Here is a 19,726-nt window from a genome sequence, read left to right as displayed (position 1 = left end):
TACTAATCTTGAACATGCAAATACTGATCTGTAACGCAAAGTCGCTGTTTGACTAAACACGGGACCATACCACACAATGTTTACCACTGAGTGAGATGTACTTGACCACAAACATACAACGAAATGTTTTCTAACAGATGTTAATGAAGTTACTTGCAACATGTTTATATGGTATGAAATAAAATCCAGTCAAAGCGAAGCAACAGGTTGCTGAATGCATTTCCCTGCACTGAATATACATACAAAGAAAAACCTCACAGGATTGGCATTTAGCAAGCGTTCTGCATTGATAAATTGCTGCTCATGGTTTCAAAGTGTTAAAATACATTCAGGTCACAGTGTCCAGAATAGTTAGAACGCAGTTTTGTCTCCCGCGATCAGCTGAAGTGTAGCGGAGTCATTGTGAATATGCAGAGAGGACGGCCGCAGACTCCTGCCAGTTAAAGGTTCCCGTGAATCATCTTCCTCTGGAGGATTGAGCTCAAGGCTTCCTCCTCCTGCTGCCGTTACAGCTGCAGATGCTTCACTGTCAGGAAGCCCACACAGACCCTTTTCCCGAGGGAGACTTGGTAGCTGCTGGTCCAGGATGCTGCCATCTGGATGAGAGCTGTCCTCGGGACTGTGGTCTGCTAGTTTCTGACTGGGATCACTTCCCTCTGCAGCATCAACACATTTATTTGGGGTGCGCAGCCTCTTGGCAGCCCTCACAATGTCTGCCTGCAGCTGCTTGTGAGAGTCCACCGGCTCACTTTCCTGCTCAGGAGCGGCTTTTTCTGGCACTTCATTAAAGAGTTTAGCACCTCCGGTTTTGTCCCTGTGGTCCACGTACATGTTTGAGGGGAAAGAGGAAGGGTAGTAGGCATCGACTTTGCGCCTGCGGCTCATGATAATTGCCCCACACATAAGAAGGAAGACGAGAAGGATGAAAGAACCTGCAACGAGGATGAGGAGCATGTTCTCCTCCAGAAAGTCCACAACTCGGTTCAGAAAGTCGGTTTCCACATGGGTGGGGCCAACAGGTGTGGTTTGGTACTCAGAGGAAAGGTTGCTGGTGGGCGGAGAGGAAGTTAAGATGCCGAGATCTTCCTCATCTGTACTTCCTTCTAGAATACTGTAAAAAGGTAGCGGTGTGGCCAAGCTGCTGCTGATGCAAAACACCACACACAGACCAATCAGATGAAGGCCCATCGGTAGCATGGTTTCCCCTCAGGATCTGTAAACGACAGTCAGTAACTGAAATGTCAGATGTGAAGACAGTTTGTGCCACGATCATGTTGAGAAGCAATGAGCCATTGGGTGAAAACTGCCATGAACGCATCAAACCGCCAGTGTTTTATACTGTACACATTTCTGCAGCACATGATTTTACCAAAACAAAAGTCTTTCGTCTTTGCTGATTCACCACAAAGTGAAATACATTGGCTCCATCCTCGGCCTGAATTTTTTACTCAGTCAGTTGAAATGAGTCGACTGAACACAGATTCTGCACAGAGTATAGCGGTAACAATGTCATGTAAGAACAAACTTACCCCAGTGGTATTGGCTAACAGATATTTTTTTTAAATACCCAAACTATCTGCTGTGGATATCCCACAAGGGGTATATTTTTCAGTTTGGGTGAACTGGCCCTTTAACACAACTTTAGTTGTTTATTTGGATCACAATCAGCTCAGTGCTCAGTCTGTGCGTGTCAACTGGCCGCAGCGCTCACACTTTTATTCTTATTCTGTGTGCACGATGGGCAACATGAGCCTCTGCTCTCATCTGGAAAAAGGAGGGTTGGGAAGATTTTTGTTTTTTTTAGAATTAATCACACACTCACCCCTAGACCAAATATACATGGCCACACATGCCTGTGCACATGTGCACATAACACCATGGTCATATGCACACACGGAATTAATCTTCATCCGATCGATTTTTTGATTTACAAAAATGGGAAAAAGTACGATGACCTAGATTCTGTCTTCGCTCCACTGTGATGTCTAAAACTAACCTTTTAGTTGTCATGGCTTTAGGCTACTTCCTCAGGCTGGATGCTGCTCTGAAGGCATCATGATGCTGTCGCATCAGCCACTTCAAATCGACATGTGAACTAACATCAAGAAAACTCCAAAATGCCCAAAGAGTGAGCAACATCCAAAGGAAAAAAACTCTGAAATGTCAAAACATTTTACTCACCATCCACTGTGGCAGAAGAAGTGTCTCTGTTGAAGTTTTCTCTGATGGAGGACGTGTGAAACCAGTCTGGTGAAAGTGAACTGAGCGAGAGGGGGAGAGACACAGAGAGAGAGCGCACAGCAGAGAGTTGCAAATGCTCTGTGAGCCACACTACTTCTGCAGTTTCAGATTTCAGGCTGGAGGTCGGTCTGGTTAGTGCAACAAATTTTGTTCACCACAAGGACAAATCCCTCCTTCTGCCTCTCCACTGTTCTCCTCCCCCCTCAGCTTCCTACAGACTGTCTGGGCTCTCCGGCCTGCACACAGATTGTTCTTGTTAGGTAGAAGTCTGTAACGTGCTGTGGGGGGCAGGGACCCTCTCCTCCAATCTCCTAAAGGCTAAAACAACACCGGCGGAATGAACTAAAACAACTTTACGACGATAAAACATCACAAGCAAACCCTGAAACATCATCATCTGCAACATGTGTTCTCTTTTAGCTCTCCATGATTTCTGCAGAAAGAGCCTCCGATTGACAGTCTGGCCTTTTCGTCAATTTCAGCCTCTGACACTGATGACTAACAGCAGGCCTGCTGGGACGAAAAGAGTCAGAGAGTAGCAGCTTGTAAGAGTGACCAGCTAATGCAGGAAGAGGTTAAGGTTTCCTGTGCAGACAGAACAGAATTTCACTCCACGGGCAAGCAATTAAACTCACACAGCGTGTGTGACCACTTTAGGGAGAGAGTGTGACGGAGTACGAGTGAGCCCTACAAGTGTTTTTTTTTTTTATAAGCGCAAATGCATTTTTGGCAACTCGACTGTGTTTGTGATCAGTCAAGACAAGTCTAACTTTATATGGTCATCAGGAGAATGAAATGAGGTGCTGCTTCTCTCCAGGTTTACATTCGTCTCACAGCTCTGTTGATAGTCACCAGTGTCTGTTTCAGTTGCACATAACTCAACGTGGAAAGAGAAGAAACAGCCTTAATAAGCATTCAGGGCTCTGTTTTCTTTTCACGGGAAGGGAAGTGAATATGAAATCCAGTCCTGCGTAGAAGAAAAGCCTTTTATAAAGCCTGTCATAAATAAGGGAACTGACTTAGTCCAGAGTGCTCAGTTGTATTGGGACCGTTTACCATTTACAGGCAGAAGGACATTCAACACCTTCAGCAAAATAGGAACAGAGCTGTCTTGTGTTTCACTGACTTTCACTAATTGTGTTTGCAGCATAACGTTTAGTTGAATAACGAGTCATTTTGATTCTCAAAGTGAACAGCTATCAGTTTGATCCGACTTTGATGACCTTTTACTCGTCCGTAATGTCAAATAAACATATTAGTCAATTCCAATTAAATGCAAAGATAGTGTGACCAATGCTCTTTAGATTTTTGAGTATTTCTTTTAAGGCAGTCTCTGAACTTTGTCTCCATCTAAAATGAGTAAAATAGAAATGACCTGTAAAATAAAGTGTAACAAACCGTTAAATAAGACAAATTGGTTTAATAAATTATCACAATACAGAAGCTGCATCTAAACGCCAACACAAACAGAGTCGCATACAGTTCAACATTATTCAAATTACAACGTTCACACAATGAAGCCACAGTGCTACCAGGACACCGCTCGTACACTGAGCTCGTACACTAATCCCTCGACAAAACAAGCCTTCCTGTCTCCCGTCGCTGAGTGAAATACCATCACGACTCCGCTCAGGATGTTCAACTAAATTCTTTGATCTCTCTCTTCATCCTGACTTTGACTCTTGTGGAAGGAAAGTGTAGAATTACGCAAAAAGTCTCAACTCTTTGCCCAAAATACACATTTGGTGACCTGACCTCACCAAACACATTATTGGTTCATGAACAGCACTGTTTTGGTTCGTGTTTGTGGATCTACGTCTCTTCCTCCACAGCAATGGATTGTGCAGCGAAGCCAAACCACAAACTTCAAACGGGAAGCACGACTTTATTCAAACAGCAACTGTTTCCGCTTCACTGACATTAGACAGGTCTGCAGACAATAATAGTAATTCCATTTAAACATAGCGGTCATTTTCTGGAAGGAAGCTGCTGAGAGTGAGGTTATCTCCCCCGTCTTCATCGCTGTCCGCATTTCCGTGGATCACCAGCACTCCGTTAGTGACTGGATTGCGTTGTCTTGAGTAGGTGATATTCCTCTCAGGCAGCAGGGCCGAGATGCACATCATCTCTGTTGCCGGCTGAGTGTTTTTGACCTTGTACTTCCTTGTTGACAGCTTGATGCAGAGGATGATGGTAGAGATCATGAAGATGGTGGCCAATGCAGCCAGGGAGGCGATGACGATCAGGCAGTGCTTCACCAGGCGCCGGGTGGAGCAGGTTTGGACCTCGGTGCTGGATGGGCTCTTTGAGACTTCACAAGGTGCTGTTGTAGTTACCGGAGTTGATTTGGTGGTTGGGACCGGTAACTTCGTGGGTGCACGAGGGATCAGGATTCCTGTAGGACTGGTGGAGACATTGGTGGTGGAGACATTGGTGGGGGAGACTTTGGTGGGGGAGACATTGGGGGTGGAGACATTGGCGGTAGAGACACTGGGGGTGGAGACTTTGGCAGTGGAGACACTGGGGGTGGAGACTTTGGCAGTGGAGACACTGGGGGTGGAGACTTTGGCGGTGGAGACACTGGGGGTGGAGACTTTGGCGGTGGAGACACTGGGGGTGGAGACTTTGGCGGTGGAGACACTGGGGGTGGAGACTTTGGCGGTGGAGACACTGGGGGTGGAGACTTTGATGGTGGAGATAGGAGATTCGGTTGAGAATGAGGTGGTTGGGGACTCAGCGGTAGAGCTCAACCCTGCTGTGTCAGGAAACTGTGATGTGGAGTTTGTGGTTTTAGTCACAGAAACAAGCTTAGAGGTCGACAAAAGCGCAGTGCTGGTGGTGAATGTTTCACTCGTTGTGGGATCAAACACAGGTGCAGCCTCAGAGGAGCGGCTAGCTGTCATTGTGGTTGTAGCTGAAGCTGAGGGACCGCTGAAGGTCTGGTTGAAGACTGGAGCGGGAAACGTTTCAGGAGAGGTGATGGGAGATGACTGAGATGTAACTTCAGGCTTAGCGGTGGACGAAGGCTGCTGCGAAGACACAGCCACTGTTGCTACAGATGCTGCTGCAGAAGCTGTTGCAGGAGCAGCCAAGGCAGTGGAAGTGGTGGGTGATTGCTGATGTATCTGATCCCCAGTAGGGTTTGCAGTCGTCTCTAAGATCATCCCGCTGTGGGAAGGATGTGCTGCACCTGCAGTTGTGATCACTGCTGTGGAGGCATGAAGCAACCGGGGCTCCGTTCTGCTTGTAGTTGCTGCGACGGTGTACATTGCAACCAGATCAGAAGTGTTTGCGCTGTCGCCTCTGTAAGTGGCGGTCGCCTCTTCCGTTGTCTCTGTTGTTGAAGCAACACTAATCTCTGCAGGTTTGTGAGGTTCAGCAGTTGAGCTCATGCTGCTGGTTTCTGTGTTGGACGCACTCATGTCAGACTCCACAGCATACAAAACAGATATTGCCCACAGCAGAGCCAGGTACGTCTTCATGCTGAGTGCCATCGTTGTCGTTTCTGAAATTACAGAAAAGATGAAAAGAGTTTGGTTAAGAAATCTATTAAACAGTTGCAGTAAAAAGACACACACATGGGGATAAAAACAATGTGTCTGCTAGTGACAGCTTATGATGAAATGGTCATGTGTCTTTCACCACACCCATTGGTCCATTTTTTTTTTTACAGGAAAAACAGAACTACTCCATTTAAGAGTAAATCTGAATCTTTCTTTAAAACAATCTATAGGATCGGAATCCACATTTAAAGTTGTCTTTTTATGAAAAAGTAACCTGCAGCCAAAGGGGTCAACATCAGATTTTCTGAAATGTCTTAAAGTTAAGTATACATTTAAGGTATGAAGTAAACAGCGCGGATAAATCAACCTCCTTTGTGAGAAAATCCCAGTAGAAGATAACATTTTAAGACAATAGTTACTAAACTGTATCCAACTCCCTGACATGAAAGGAAACGCTAGATCACAAATGCAGAAACATGTCTATCCAGAGCAAAGATTTTAAATGAGTCCTCAGAGAAACCGGGTCGGTGTCTTACCTTGCTGCCGGTAAAGCACGTAGACGTGAGGATAAAATCTGATAGAAGTTCAGCTCATTTCAGCCTCTCTGGGAGAACATCCTCCGAGCTCTGACACGCTTTCTGTGTCACTGCTTAGAAGAAACAGGAAATGTTCACACACTTTTTTTAAAACTGAGAATCCATAGACACACACTTCCCTTAGAAACACACAGCTTTAGTCTTGCATCAACGAGGAAGTAAAAATGATCAGAAGCTTCTTTTTATTGCTCTACAATTCGCTCAGCTACCGTTTTTTAAGATATTTTAAATGGCGGAAGATTAAATACGTCTTACCCTCTCCGATGGAAAGTTATGGAGATGTTTGCTCTGATGAGCTGACCACTACTTTATATAAAAGTAGCAGGAAGTACTCAGTTCTGTTTCTCACATGTCAACTATACTGATCACTAGGATTACAGCCTCATGTCATATTAAGGCATTAGCTCTGCAGGAACTTCAAGGCACTGACAGTGGACCACAGTGACAGGCTCAGCTACATGACAGTGAAGTGTAATACATGTAGGAATAAATACGCTAAAAATAAAAAAAGTCCATGTTCTGAATGCTTGCTTCAAAGACTGATATGCAACAGTAATAAATAAGGCTTGGACTCAAACCGATGTACCCTGTAACAAAACGGAAAATTGTGTGGAAATAGTAACTGTCACTTCCTGTACTGCTGAGTCACAGGAAGATGTGGTTGTAACAAAAACAACCAACCTTTCGAAGTTTATAAAAATAAATGTGTTTGCTGGTCTTTTGATTAAAGTAGCACAAAATACACGTGAGGGAGACTAGATTATACACGAGACAGTAGCTACTAATACAGTTACAGAAGTCATGTCCTCATTGTTTCTGGTAATGTGGGAACCTGAAGTGCAGTTTCATCTTCAGGAAATTATGTTTGTATTTAACCCAGTGCCTTTAAATATGACAAAAGTGAAGACATACAAAAATTTGTACATTCAACAATTTTCCTCATCATTAAATTCCTGGATGAGGGGTGAAAAGCATTTTAGACCGGCATAAAGCGAAACTCATTTTTTTTTTAAATGAAGGTAAAACATCCGAGAGTGGGAGCATTTTGATTGCCTCACAACGGCTCTCAACATGTCGACAGCGAGTTGGCAGCTCACAGCCCACACTAGGCGGAAGTGCTGACAGCGCTAACAGTGTTTGCCTGTTAACCGCCACGTGAGAGCAGTGCAGAGGCTGTGAGCGAACCATTGGACCACACTCACATGACAGCGTCTGGGTTGTATGCTTCCACCAACCAGTAAAGTTGTATTTTACATCTACGTCTGTGCAAAATTTCATAACTTTTTATCCGATAAGACATTTGTATGAAATTGGCATAATTAGCATTCAACTCTTACAGCTGTGGCCCAAAATGTTTTGTAAGGTCACAATGACCTTTGACCACCAAAATGAAATCCTCGAGTCCAAGTGGATGTATGTGCCAAATTTGAAGAAATTCGGTGATGTTGAAACCACATTCATGAGGGTGGATGGACGTGCGGATGGAAAACTCGAATACACGATGACCTCTTGAGTACTTTAGCACCATCGGCAGGTATGAAAAGTAGTAACGCCTGACAAGTTTGAAGGCTTTGGGACTGATGTTGGGTTCGAGCCAGTCACTTGACAGAATATCAACTCCCACAGACACACAATAAGCTCAACACTTAACCTGCAGGGATACAGATTGATAAAAGCCAAAGAAATCTAAAGAAATCAAAGAAAATCCAGGTTTTCATGTGTAAATTCTTTATTTATGTGCACAGAACTGTTTGTTAGGGGTTCAGTGAATCACAAGCTGGGTGAGTGGTCCCTTCCCCAACACCAAATATGCACTGGAGAGGGCGACTTCAGTTTGACCCTTAACAGTGACAAGAGGCACCACTACATTTTGCACAACATTTACACCAGAGAGATGCAACCCCCCCTCCCCCCCTCCCTCCCCAATAAAAACCTAAGTTAAATTTCAAGCCCAGAAAAACAGGAACAAAACGCTTAAAAAGGAATTCTTCCATCTTCATAAATCTGATGGTTATCAATGAGCAAACTGGTGGGAGGAAAAAAAAGTTCAACAGCTATTGTTTAAAAAAAAAAGAATCCAGCTTGACTAAATCAACCTAGCAGGCTGCGACTGGAATGTACAACAGGAGAGAAAATAAAATGTAAAAGCAGTGCATCAAACGGCACACGATTCATATTTGGCAACACATAAGATAACAATACATACAGTTTTTGAGCAGTAAGTACAAACTTCACATAAGAATGTTTTACCACAATTTAAAAAAAGAAGAAAAAAAAAAGTTAAGACTTTTTCCTTCAACAAAAATGTCTTTTCTTCAAATGTGTACATGAGCTGCGAGAGTTTTTCCTTTTCTCTGTGTGTCGGGGCAAAGTGTGAAACTGGAGACTTGATGAGGAAAAAATAAGTTCATCTTGGAATGTAGGGCTTGGTCTCATGGCGGGACGAAGCCCAGCACAATGAAGCCGAATCTTGAGAATTTGGCAGTGGCTGACCCCCGCTAAACCCCCCCCCCCCCCCCGTCCATTAGATTCCTAAAAACAACCAACGGTTCCCGGGAAGTGGGGCCGCAACTTACATGGAGACCTTGGCGACCTGGTCTTCCAGTCTGGCGATTCGACGGTCTTGGAGGATGACGCGGTCCCTGAGTGACTTGAACTCTCGGAGTACCTCTTCCAGTTTATCTTCTATTTTCTGCTCCTTTTTCTGAAACGGAGAGAAAATTAGCCGAGCCCTTTAGTCGTCTCGTTTGGCTTTCAAGAGGCTGCTCAAGATTCACAGTGTTTACAGAAGGTTTTTTGTGGGGGATAACTTCTGTATCCTATCGACTACAAAACTTATCTTTCAGGCAAAACGAGCACGGATTTGACAGGCAATGATGCCCTCTAGCTGTTGACATGTTCCCTTGCTGTTCCACTGAATCGTGACCCAAACACCAAAGTATGTGCTGATGCATTTGTGAATTGTTCCGACCATAATAATGACTGTGAAGGGGGGGGGGGGGGGGGGGGGGGGGGGGGGGGGGGGGGGGGAGTTCAGATGTCAGCAACAAAAATGCTGAGTGAGTTTGAAAAGTGTACCGCTTGCCATTAAAAAGGAACGTAACAAAAATAATCAGTTTCAAGAATCTAGTTGTAGACACAAAGAAGAGCTGGAGAAACAATAACTGGGAGGTTTGACACTCACTACTGTGCGCTGCGGCGAAGCGTGCTTCTGGACGGTCGAGATGTTTTCTGCTTTTGTGGCCGTCTTGGTTTCCAGGACGTTCGTCTTGATCACTTTGAGATCGCGGGCCTTCGTGGAGACGTAGCCGTCTTTGAGTGAGATCAGGATGGGGCCGCCGTTCTTCCCGGCAAACCACTCCTCCCCCTCCAGGGCGGGATCGGGGCCGGCCGTGTCGGGATACAGGTCGTCCTGGAACAGGTCCGACTGGCGGAGAGGACACAGGACACGTCATAAGGAGGAGGAGGACAGCGGAGGAAGAGGACATATAAAGCAGCACTGAAAGAACAACGTGTTTGTCACTCGATATAAACACAGACATACCTTACGCGGGACTGTCATGATGATTGGTTCACATTTTCTCTCATGTAATTTGTAAAACCTACAGAGGATGAATAGTATGTGATTAATATCAGACACAGCAACATGAAAAACACATTCAAACAGTAAGAGTAGCTATACAAAGTTTAACCAAGGGATATATTCAGTCATTAATTAAATGCATATATTGGTAAGGCAAATATGTCTTTGTTGAAATGTGTTTTATTTTAAATAATTTCAACGATGATTAAACACAAAGATCAATAGTGTACTTACTTAGATGAAGTTTGTCCCTATTCTTTCTTCTATTAAAGTCAAATTAACTTTTTTACATGAAACTATGGTGACGTCAAGAGCTGAAACAATTAGTTGATGAATTACAGAATATTAATAAGCACCAACTGATTCATTGTTTTTTCCTTTTTTGTCGAAAAATGACCCAAATTCTCTGGTTCCAGATTCTAAAACGTTAACATTTGACGTTTTTTTACAACCTTCTACGACAACAAACTGAATATCTTTTGGGTTTTTGCACAAAATACAACAGTTAATTTGGACCAACTAAGAAACTTTGGACTAACTCAGAAAAATCTGTAGATTAATGGGTAAAGAAAATAATCCGATAAACCGATTTGCTCTTCTGAATTAAAAATGTGGGTATTTTTCAGACAAATTTTGAAGAATAAAATAAAATAATGTACGTTATAAAGTAGGTTAGCTCCACAAACTAACAAACACAATCACTGCAATACCTTGCAATTTCACATTTGTTGACATCCAGGCCTCTTTTGGGCATGTATCCCATGCCTCTCTGGGGCTCCTTGGTGGAAAAGGTACTGAGGTAGTGAACAAACGGCGCCTCATCGGTGATCTCAAAGTACCGAATGCTGCTGTCACCCTGAGCACACACAGTCGCAGCTCAAAGTCAGATTGTGAATCGAATTATCAGAAACGGGAAAACGAAAACTGGGACATTTCTTTACATGGCTGCTGACCTTTCCACACAGGTAGACTACGTTGGTGTCGGGGTCATAGAAGGGCAGCAGAACTCCATTACTGGAGTCCATCTCCTGAACACATATTGGCTCATCCATGTTTTCCTGGAAACACAAAAATAAGTCAGTAAAAACTCTGAGCTCTGGAGAAGTGAAATCTCTTTGAATGCAACGCCCCCTCCTGGTGCTAAAGTGTAATGACAATGAAAATTGAATAGGAAAAAAATGATCCTCATTTTACATTCAGGCAACACAACTGGTGGAAACTTGTATGACAGGTAGGAAGCTGCAAGTGTATATGTGATGAATCGGTGTGTTACGGATAGAATGAGATTCACTCCGCTGACGTACGATTTTCCACAGAGCCAGCTGGCGTTCGCTCATGCGGCTGAATCCAGTGGTGAAGATGTTTCCGTTTGCTAAAAAGATGGCTCTCATTGGCCGAGCTCCCTCGTGAGCTTTGTCCTTCTCCTAAAAACAGAAACACACGTGTCAAGACTGGACTGCCGTGTATTGTAGGAGTTTTGGAGTAAACAGCTCGGTGGGCGATTCTGGGAAAGATTATTTCACACGCGAAGCATCCAAGCCCCTCCAAATCCCCGCGGCGTGTCCACTTACCGCAACAACCCTTTTTTTACGGGGGTCGATGACACGGACCTTCTTGTCCTTGCAGGCGGTGCAGAGCAGGCTGCCATTGCGGCTCCAGCTGACACTAAAGATAACATCAGGGTGCATGTCCTCCAGGTTGATCATGGCCTGTCCCGTGCCCACATTCCAAATGACGATCTGGTTGTCACACCCTTAAATGGACACATGCAGCACAGCATGACTATACCCACACACACACACACCTCTGTGTTCCAAGGCTATTTCAAGCCCTTTACGTCACACAATGCAACATGACGAGAAGGCCGTCTGTGAGATAATTGGTCCTATTTGGAGTTCAGCTGTGCACAGTGGACAAATGGCAGACAATTACCGAAACGGATATTTCAGTCGGAGGGCGCGGGGCGTGCCACAAGGCCTCAGTCAAGGTTACCTGCGCTGAGGAGAACGTTGCGAGCGGTGGGATGCCAAGACACGATGCCGACCCTCTTGGAGTGGCCCTCCAACACGACCACGGGCTCCGAGAGAGGAGTCCCCAGCCCGTTCTCAGGGATCTGCCAAACCTGAGTCCGAAAACAAAACCAGCTCCATAACCGGACACCACGCAGACAAAAACCTGTCCCACTAAAAAAAAATTCATCCAACAGTACTAATGCTGAAGAGTTTGACAAGTGTTTAAATGTTTTATTCTTACTCAAAGACACTACAAACTACAGTCTCAAGGAGATCCTGTGGAGATGAACCGTGTCCTTACCATCACAGTGCAGTCCTCAGAGCCGCTAGCGATGACGTGGTCATTATGAGGACACCAGTCGATGTCCAACACTGGGCCCGTGTGACCACATACTGTCGGATAAACCTTGTCGATACGGCCAGACTGCGAGACAGAAGACAACTTTGTTACAGCGAGTGTGAGCCGCATCCTCCTGTCAGCCGATATCGGTCAGAGGAATATGAAAATGACTAACGGGGCTAATTTAACTATCCTGCGGAGTTCAGTCCTTTGCATGATTACAAGACTCTTTTTATGAGCATCACAGTGCAACTTCATCACACATCTGTCCTCGTGCTGGGCTAAAAACTGAGCTGGGGTCATTATTGTACTTTTTTTTTTTTTTTTTTACAAAATAGACTTGTATTAAATGTTTGATATTTTAAAAAACTGAAGGATTCAGCAGCAAATCCTCCCCGAATGAACCAACACCAGCAGACGGCTTCATGTCATGAACACGTTTGATCCTCTGGGCTTGTTATGATCCCAAAGAATCATTCTAACAGGAGGATAAAGTCAACACACATTCTACTGTTATGACCTCACCCCAGTGGCCTAAAATAATGCAGCACCCATCCCCTTTGTGAGTATCATGTGTTCAATGAGCCAACTGTAACCAGACACACATTACATGCCTTTACCACCAGGCAGATTCAAACATTGATTATCTATGGTTTTTACTATAGATATGAGCCTCGGGGAACGACCGCACGGGGTCACAGCAGCAGTGTGCTGGAGGTCTGCTGACAGAGAAGCCGATAGGATTGATTTGCTACACGCTCTGACTGCTGTACTGTGATACAGTGTACTGTTACGGCGTAACCTTCGTTTCTCCGGGTATGCTGTACAACTTCTGTGGCCAATTTTGGTCTTCAGTTGCCGGTGTCATGCAGCGTTTTATTCCTAACCGACAGTTAAAGCCCCTATGTGAAGGATTTAAAAATGTCACAGCGGAACCCTCAAATACACCAGCCTCTGAGGTCCGACGATTTAAACTATTTTTTAAACACTTCATACGCACTTGGACCTCGCAGCTTGCCTATAAAACCCCTTGAAGGAAATGAGAAGGTGTTGCAAAAGCACCACTCACCTTTTGTAGAGGAAGTACAAGAAAGGCTCCGCCCCCACTGGCGTCTATGATGATGGCAACAAATTTGGGGTTGACTGCACAGAAGGAGCTGTCCCATGTGACCCTGGACACGCGGATGTCATCGTAGCACTGGTCGTTCCTCACCGCCTGACCAAAGACATGGCGGAACTTGCTCTGTCGCACGACTCGCCGCAACATATCTGTTCAGAGAAATGAGAGTACGATAAGAGCGCGTTTCTAAACATAAAATTAAATGTATAAACACGACAGAAAAGTGGATATTTTCCCGCAGAATAGTGATCTTATAAAATCTGAAAATGAGCATCGTCTGTTAACATAGAGCCTGCAGAGGAAGTCTTTGGGTTTGGTTGACTGCCAGTACAGTCCGTCTGATCTGAGATGAATTCATCAACTGTGACTGAGTTTGTTGCTGTGCATTTGAAGAACATAAATCAGATCTACCTGCTGGCAAACGTTTGAGGTAAACTGTACATCAGACACCAGCTGTGTTTAACTCATCTCAGTGTCGTTTTCCAGACTTGTGACACTCACAGGAAAAAAGTTGCCAACTAGTAGGCCAGCTGAATTAAAACAACCATTAACAAGCACAACATAATGGAAATGACCTTAATTGTTGATCTGCATTTAATGATCAAATTGCTGCTCAGTGCAGTACTCTCACTCCTCTTCCTGTTCCTTCTTTAACTCATTTATGCTTTCGGGTTCAAGCGAAGTCATTCATCGGGACGAGACAATTGTTTTCACAGCAAATTCCATTGTTGGCATTGTGACAACTTTGGGAAACAGTCAGGTCTAAGCCACAGCCAAAACACGAAAACCAAACATGATGGAAATACTCCTCAGACTTGTCTTGGGGGAGATGGAGATGTTCCATCATTTTAGTGGGATGCTTCGCTGCATAATTATGTGGAAAATAGTGTCTAAAGGCGGTAATTAAGCTGCCGGTCTGAAGCGCCACACTGAGCGGTTATACAGGCTCCAGTTATCTGAACCACCTGCTTCTTCACACGCAGTCATGGATTTTGAAAATGGAAAAGATGAATCACGGCTCTTTGTCCCAAAATCTTACTCAGCAATATTGGAGCTTTTTTGTTTCCAGTTTTGCAAAGGACTGAACATCTTTATCGTTAAATAATATCTCAGATTTCTGGAAGTCACGGTCACGATTCATTTCTATTAACGATTGTCTGTAAAGCTGTACAGCACAATGTCCCACAGAGCCGTGAACAGTGACTACGTTGCTGCAGGGCAGCATGAAGCCTGGATGGCAGAGGACTATACAGTTTACGGCAGACCAGAACAGCGTGTCCCCCTCAGCCAATATCATTGAAGAGCAGCTACTCCAAATATGCATCTGACTACAATGTGCTGCTTCAGCCCCTGCAGGCTTCAGTTGATGTCATGCACACAGCGTGTTGCTCTTTGCCACCATATCACCACCTGACACAGGAAATAACTGAGCATCATGCTGGTGGACACGGTCTTGTTGCCGCAGTTACAGACTAATCCTATGATATTATTACCCAGGAGTATAAGGTGAAGAAGAATGTCTCTGGCATTAATACAAATGTAACCAGCAGCCCTGCAGGAGTCTGGCCTCCCACTGTCTGCCTTGGACTAAATGGGTGGACTACAACCAAAGATGCATTCTCCATCACTTCAAGTTCAACCTCAGCGTGTTATAATACGGGCATGTTGATATTTTTGAAGGTCTATGCCGAATATAGCAAATGAGTCAATGCTACAGCTACACTGTGCTAACGTTAAACAATGGTTGCTAGCTAACGTTAGCCGATGTGAACACAAAGCACGGTGTGTACCCTCCTCCCCATTGAAACAAGTAGCTATAAATAACACATTAACATGGCGACGAGACTCTGCTTAGTTGTGATTTTTAAACTTTGTTGCCAGTAATTTCAAACCAAGTCGTTAACGCTTTTAGATAACTTAAGCTAGCTACGCTAACGACACCGTCCCTGAGACAAGGGGGTGGATCGAGTATGGAGGTTTGTATTTTAGAGAGTAACGCTATGCTCCAGATGTGACTATCACTTGATTGCGAAACAAAGCATATGACCTATTTAAACTACTAGAGTCATTTAATTGATGGTAGTATAAGTAAAGTTTAACGTTAAAGCCGGCTAGGACCATTGTGGACCGTGTTCCGCCGCCCTGCCTCGGCAGCTGTGCCGGCTGGTCCCGTCTGAACAGCCGCTGATGCTCAGAGACGTTACAGACAAGGGGGAGGATACCTGATGGGAGTGATTTAAAAATAAATAATTAACGCTAAACAAGCAGCTGTACGACTCCTGCATTGTGCTCATACAGAGCTTTCCGCACGGTCTAACATGTGCAATATGTGTATGAGGACTCCAGTAGCTTCTGTGTGTTTTGCATCCGAACCGCTCATCAGTTAGCTCGGTAGCATAGCCGCCTAGCTGCTAGCTGTTAGCTGCGGTGGACCACAGCCAGCTGACGGAAGTGCAGATATTTCCACCCAACGTTTTTGGGCTGCTCCCATTCTCAAACCCATCCAGCGAGTTAAATGGATGCTGCACCGCCACCGACCGACAGACAGATCACATGCAAAATACACAATGCAGAGGAGACTTTTTCAGGATTTCCTTACCTCCTAACTCTATGCAAGATTTTCGTAAGCACGGGGGGTAAATCAATCACAACACATGAGTCTGGTGGTTTAGGCGCGCCCTTGTCCTGCAGGACGTTGATCTAGTGTCCGTCTACTCCCGACTTGCAAATATGTGGCCCGGAAAAAAGTGCTTTAAATCTATGAGTATTTCTAAATGCCGGTTGACAAATGGAGCATCCCCTGTCCGCTCCTCACCTGCGGAAGACTAGCAATCGTCTACTCTCATCGTTATTAAGTTCAATGGGGGTACGTTGACGAGAGGCTACGGCACATGCGCAAATGACAAGATTTCCTAAGGCTGGGAATGGGGATGGGGCTGCAGAAAAAAAAAAAAAAAAAAAACTGGGTTCCTCGCTACATCCTCCTCGTGTCATTTAGAGAAGACCTACTGAATGAATGCATTTTTGTTCAGCGATGCAAAAATGTGGATTTTAACTGGCAGCAGCATCGTTTGTATCATGGTCCCTCCCCTCCCCTCCCCCCAAGTCCCATCCAATCCCACCCAGTCTGCACTGCCCGAACACATAAAAGAAACCCCCATAGTCTGTAATGCACCCACACGTCACATATTCAGGGGAATCTTTTCACATCTTGCATCAATGTTTTCACAGAACATAGTTGCAGTCCTCAGGGTTGATTAATTGCAGGGGTTTTCAAAATTGTTATTCTGTTTTTGATGCTAACTAAATATATTTAATTGTCTAGCCCTTCTTTCAAAGTCCAAATCATCAAAATTGCTTTCTGTGGCATCTGAATATGTCTGTTGAAAGTCAAAATGAATGCGAGACAAGCATTATTATCCTCGGAAATAGTAGTTTTGCAAAACAATCCCAACAATCCCAACTCAAGAGAGACTTACTACATTTATTTTCCAGGGCTTTCAGCCGCATCATCGTGTGTTCATCAAGGTCAAGGAGAACTTTCATAATTTAGTTAACCGATTGTCTAAACGACAGGATGAGAGAGGAAATGTGGATTTCTTTCTTTGTCTTAATAACCATGTGAATGACACTGAGTCACAGTTCAGACCATCAGAAAATGTTGTTTGGGGAAACCTCGCTTTGTTTCATATCGAATTACTCTCTCACCCAGACAAGAAAAACAAGACTCTTGATGGAATTAGGCTTGAAAGTTAAAATGTTGTGGAGCCTGTTAGTACATCACAGGCAGAGCATGAATACATCAGCTGATTTGATGGAAAATCAACACGATGAGCTAATAGAGGCTAAAAATCTCCTGAGATTTGAGAGAAGACATTATTAATATAAAGTTTAGAAATATTGACGTGGCGCTTTAAATCAGATTTTTGCGTATTATTTATATTATCTATCATTTAAAATTGAACTGATTTTATCTTCAAAAATGTCTTTCTACATTCTCTGCATGAATGTATTGTATTCTATTATACTCTTTCCATTAAATGTATTCTTAGTGCGACAAATTTGTTTTGAATTGGCTTCATATAAAAACAGAGAAGTGTTTTAGGTCAAGTTGTACCATGAAATATAAAGTGAAGTGTTTTTCTCATGACAGTCTGTGGTATGCAGTTTGGAAAGTACCCTCTCGTCCTAATATAACACACATCATGCGCTTTGTGTGTATAAATACTTTGATAAACGATAAAAAAAAGAGACAGAACCGATGTCTCCAACAGTGACATTGCAAAGTCTTTACCTTTCTTTGGACATTGTTGAGCTTCCTGTGGTCTCTCTTTGGATTTCTTTGGGACATCAAAAGCATTCTTCATTTGGGATACTTTCACACTGGGACCCTCCTCTGCCACCCGAACCGGAGCTTTGGCCCCTTCAGGTTTGACCCGGGATTGATGTCTCTGCATTTGATTGGTTTCTTTGATGAGTTTCGCCACGGGCTTGTACGAACCCACCTCACTGCCGTTTCCTGCATCCCTATCTCGACTGTGGTTGTCTCTACGCGTACCACAGTTACCGTAGTCATCATCGCTGACTCTTTCAGATCGGAGCTCAGGGTAAATTTCTTTTTCCCCTGAATGAGCAGGTTTTGATCTTCGGATTTCATTGTATGATGTGACCTCAGGAGGTATGTGAAGAGTCTCTGTGGACGCAACCCGATTTGGGGGCTTTTCCGCTACAGGAGGAGGCAAGCTTTTAAATCTGGATCGTCTCTCCAGGAATACTCTTCTCTGCAACATGTCCAAGTTTGGCGGCTCTTCCTCTGGAGACAGATTTCCCATACGCACGCAGTAGTCAAAGTCGACCATGTCTCCGTACTGATCATCCATGTGTCCGAGCGAAAGTTGTGCCCAGGGGCTGAGGTCAACCGACAGCCGCCGAATGTTGGTCGGCGCCACGTAAGGGCCCCTTTCGTCCCACAGCGAGCACATGTCCTGATTAGTTGCGGTGTTGCTCGGAAGATCTTTGGAGAAATCAAAAGTGTGTCTCCTCTTGGCCCTCTCCTCAGAACGCGGATGATCTTTGGCTCTTCTTTGCACATCAGTAGACCTTAATTGTGCAGTTTTGAGCTTTATAAAAGGGTTTTTAGGTTTTTTGGGGACAGGCGGAGGTGGACCTTTAACTTTGGGCTTTTCTCTTGGCATGGATTCATCTTTAGAATCGCACGAGGCGTCTGGCACCGTTTGTGATTTCACCACGCTTGTACCGAGTTGCGTCGGCATGGATGCGTCTCTCTTAGGCAACAGATGAGTTAAAGGTGGTGGGGTGATGACAGCAGAGAAGCAAATGAGCTTGCTCTCCCTCTTTAAGCTCGCGACCTGTATCATTCCATCACAGCCTTCATCCTCTGGCAGAGGAGGACGAGGGATTGAATTGCACTGTTCCAATGAAAGTGAGTGGCTGTCGTGTGGCGGTGGTGTTTCAGAGCTCGGGGGCTCGGCTGCTTCGCACAACACTCCGCTGTCCTCTTTCTTGGTACACAAACCACCTGCTTTAGCCCTCATAGAGACAGCACCAGCAAACCTGCTCCGATGGGCCTGATCCGCTCCCACTTGTGTTTTTTGTGCAACGCATTCCGCACCATGGCTTTCTTCATCATGTAGAATGAGCTGGCCTGCTTCATCAAGCATGTCTTCTAAATCCTCACTGCTCTTTCTTGATCTTTTCACAAAGCCGCTGTTTTGTGTCGACAGGTGCTCCTGGCTAATGTTAGAATCTTGCCCTTCGCTGTGGTCGTTCATGTTTCGCTCCCTCTCTGCTCTTCCTCTCCCAGTTGTCCCAGCGTGGACAGCTCCAACATGACCGACTCCTTTTAGCCGACACCTGCTGCCTGTCACTTCAGCCAAACATTGACCCATTTCCCTCTCAAAACAGGCTTCGGGTGAACTCTCAGCATGCGCTGCCGCGCCGTCAGTCGCGACTGGAAGTGTGTCTGATCTCTTCCTGCTTTTCTTCTCATTACCCTTTTCTTGAAGGGCATTCCTGGAAGCTTGTGGAAGGTTAACGCCAGTAGCTGAAGCGTCTTCCTCAACTCTTCTTTTTATAGGGGACTGAAGATGATCCGTCTTTATCCTTTTGCCAAAAGTGATGTCCCCATCACATGACACCCAAGTCTCGTCCTTCTCGAGCACCACAAAGTCCTCCTCATTACTGGGATTGAATGAGGAGGTTAGACTCCTGGTTTGAATGTCAGGACCTAACTTGCTACGACCAAGATCTGATTTCTTCCCATTTCCCTGCTCCTCCATAGCTGTAGTCTCAGTGTAGACCACAGCCTTAC

The 19,726-nt window shown here is 44.8% G+C and overlaps 2 protein-coding genes across 4 annotated transcripts; both read right to left on the bottom strand.

The window, feature by feature from the left end:
- Positions 1–1,057: 1,057 nt before the first annotated feature.
- LOC306792366 (coronin-1C-A-like) lies at positions 1,058–19,726 on the bottom strand. 3 transcript variants are annotated; one of them, XM_079289437.1, is made up of 13 exons: positions 17,690–19,726; positions 13,345–13,544; positions 12,237–12,359; positions 11,916–12,045; positions 11,495–11,676; positions 11,228–11,347; positions 10,877–10,981; positions 10,634–10,779; positions 9,885–9,942; positions 9,525–9,767; positions 8,917–9,044; positions 2,182–2,261; positions 1,058–1,213 (listed from the first exon to the last, which is right to left on the bottom strand). In XM_079289437.1, exons 1-13 carry the CDS (start codon positions 19,692–19,694, stop codon positions 1,173–1,175), a joined length of 3,561 nt encoding a protein of 1,186 aa, XP_079145563.1. In that variant the 5' UTR covers positions 19,695–19,726; the 3' UTR covers positions 1,058–1,172. The 3 variants fall into 3 exon arrangements, with proteins under 3 accessions (XP_079145563.1, XP_079145565.1, XP_079145564.1); XM_079289439.1 differs by lacking the exon at positions 17,690–19,726 and adding an exon at positions 15,995–16,204; XM_079289438.1 differs by lacking the exons at positions 1,058–1,213; positions 2,182–2,261 and adding exons at positions 5,607–5,746; positions 6,281–6,390.
- On the bottom strand, positions 3,648–6,329 carry selplg (selectin P ligand). Its single transcript, XM_079289440.1, has one exon. The coding sequence runs from the start codon at positions 5,733–5,735 to the stop codon at positions 4,197–4,199; it is 1,539 nt and encodes a 512-aa protein (XP_079145566.1). The 5' UTR covers positions 5,736–6,329; the 3' UTR covers positions 3,648–4,196.

This window comes from Melanostigma gelatinosum, assembly GCF_949748355.1.
Source record: "Melanostigma gelatinosum genome assembly, chromosome: 18".
Classification (NCBI taxonomy): domain Eukaryota; kingdom Metazoa; phylum Chordata; class Actinopteri; order Perciformes; family Zoarcidae; genus Melanostigma; species Melanostigma gelatinosum.
The sequence above is the reverse complement of the archived record's forward strand: the minus strand, read 5'-3'. Positions and strand labels throughout refer to the sequence as shown.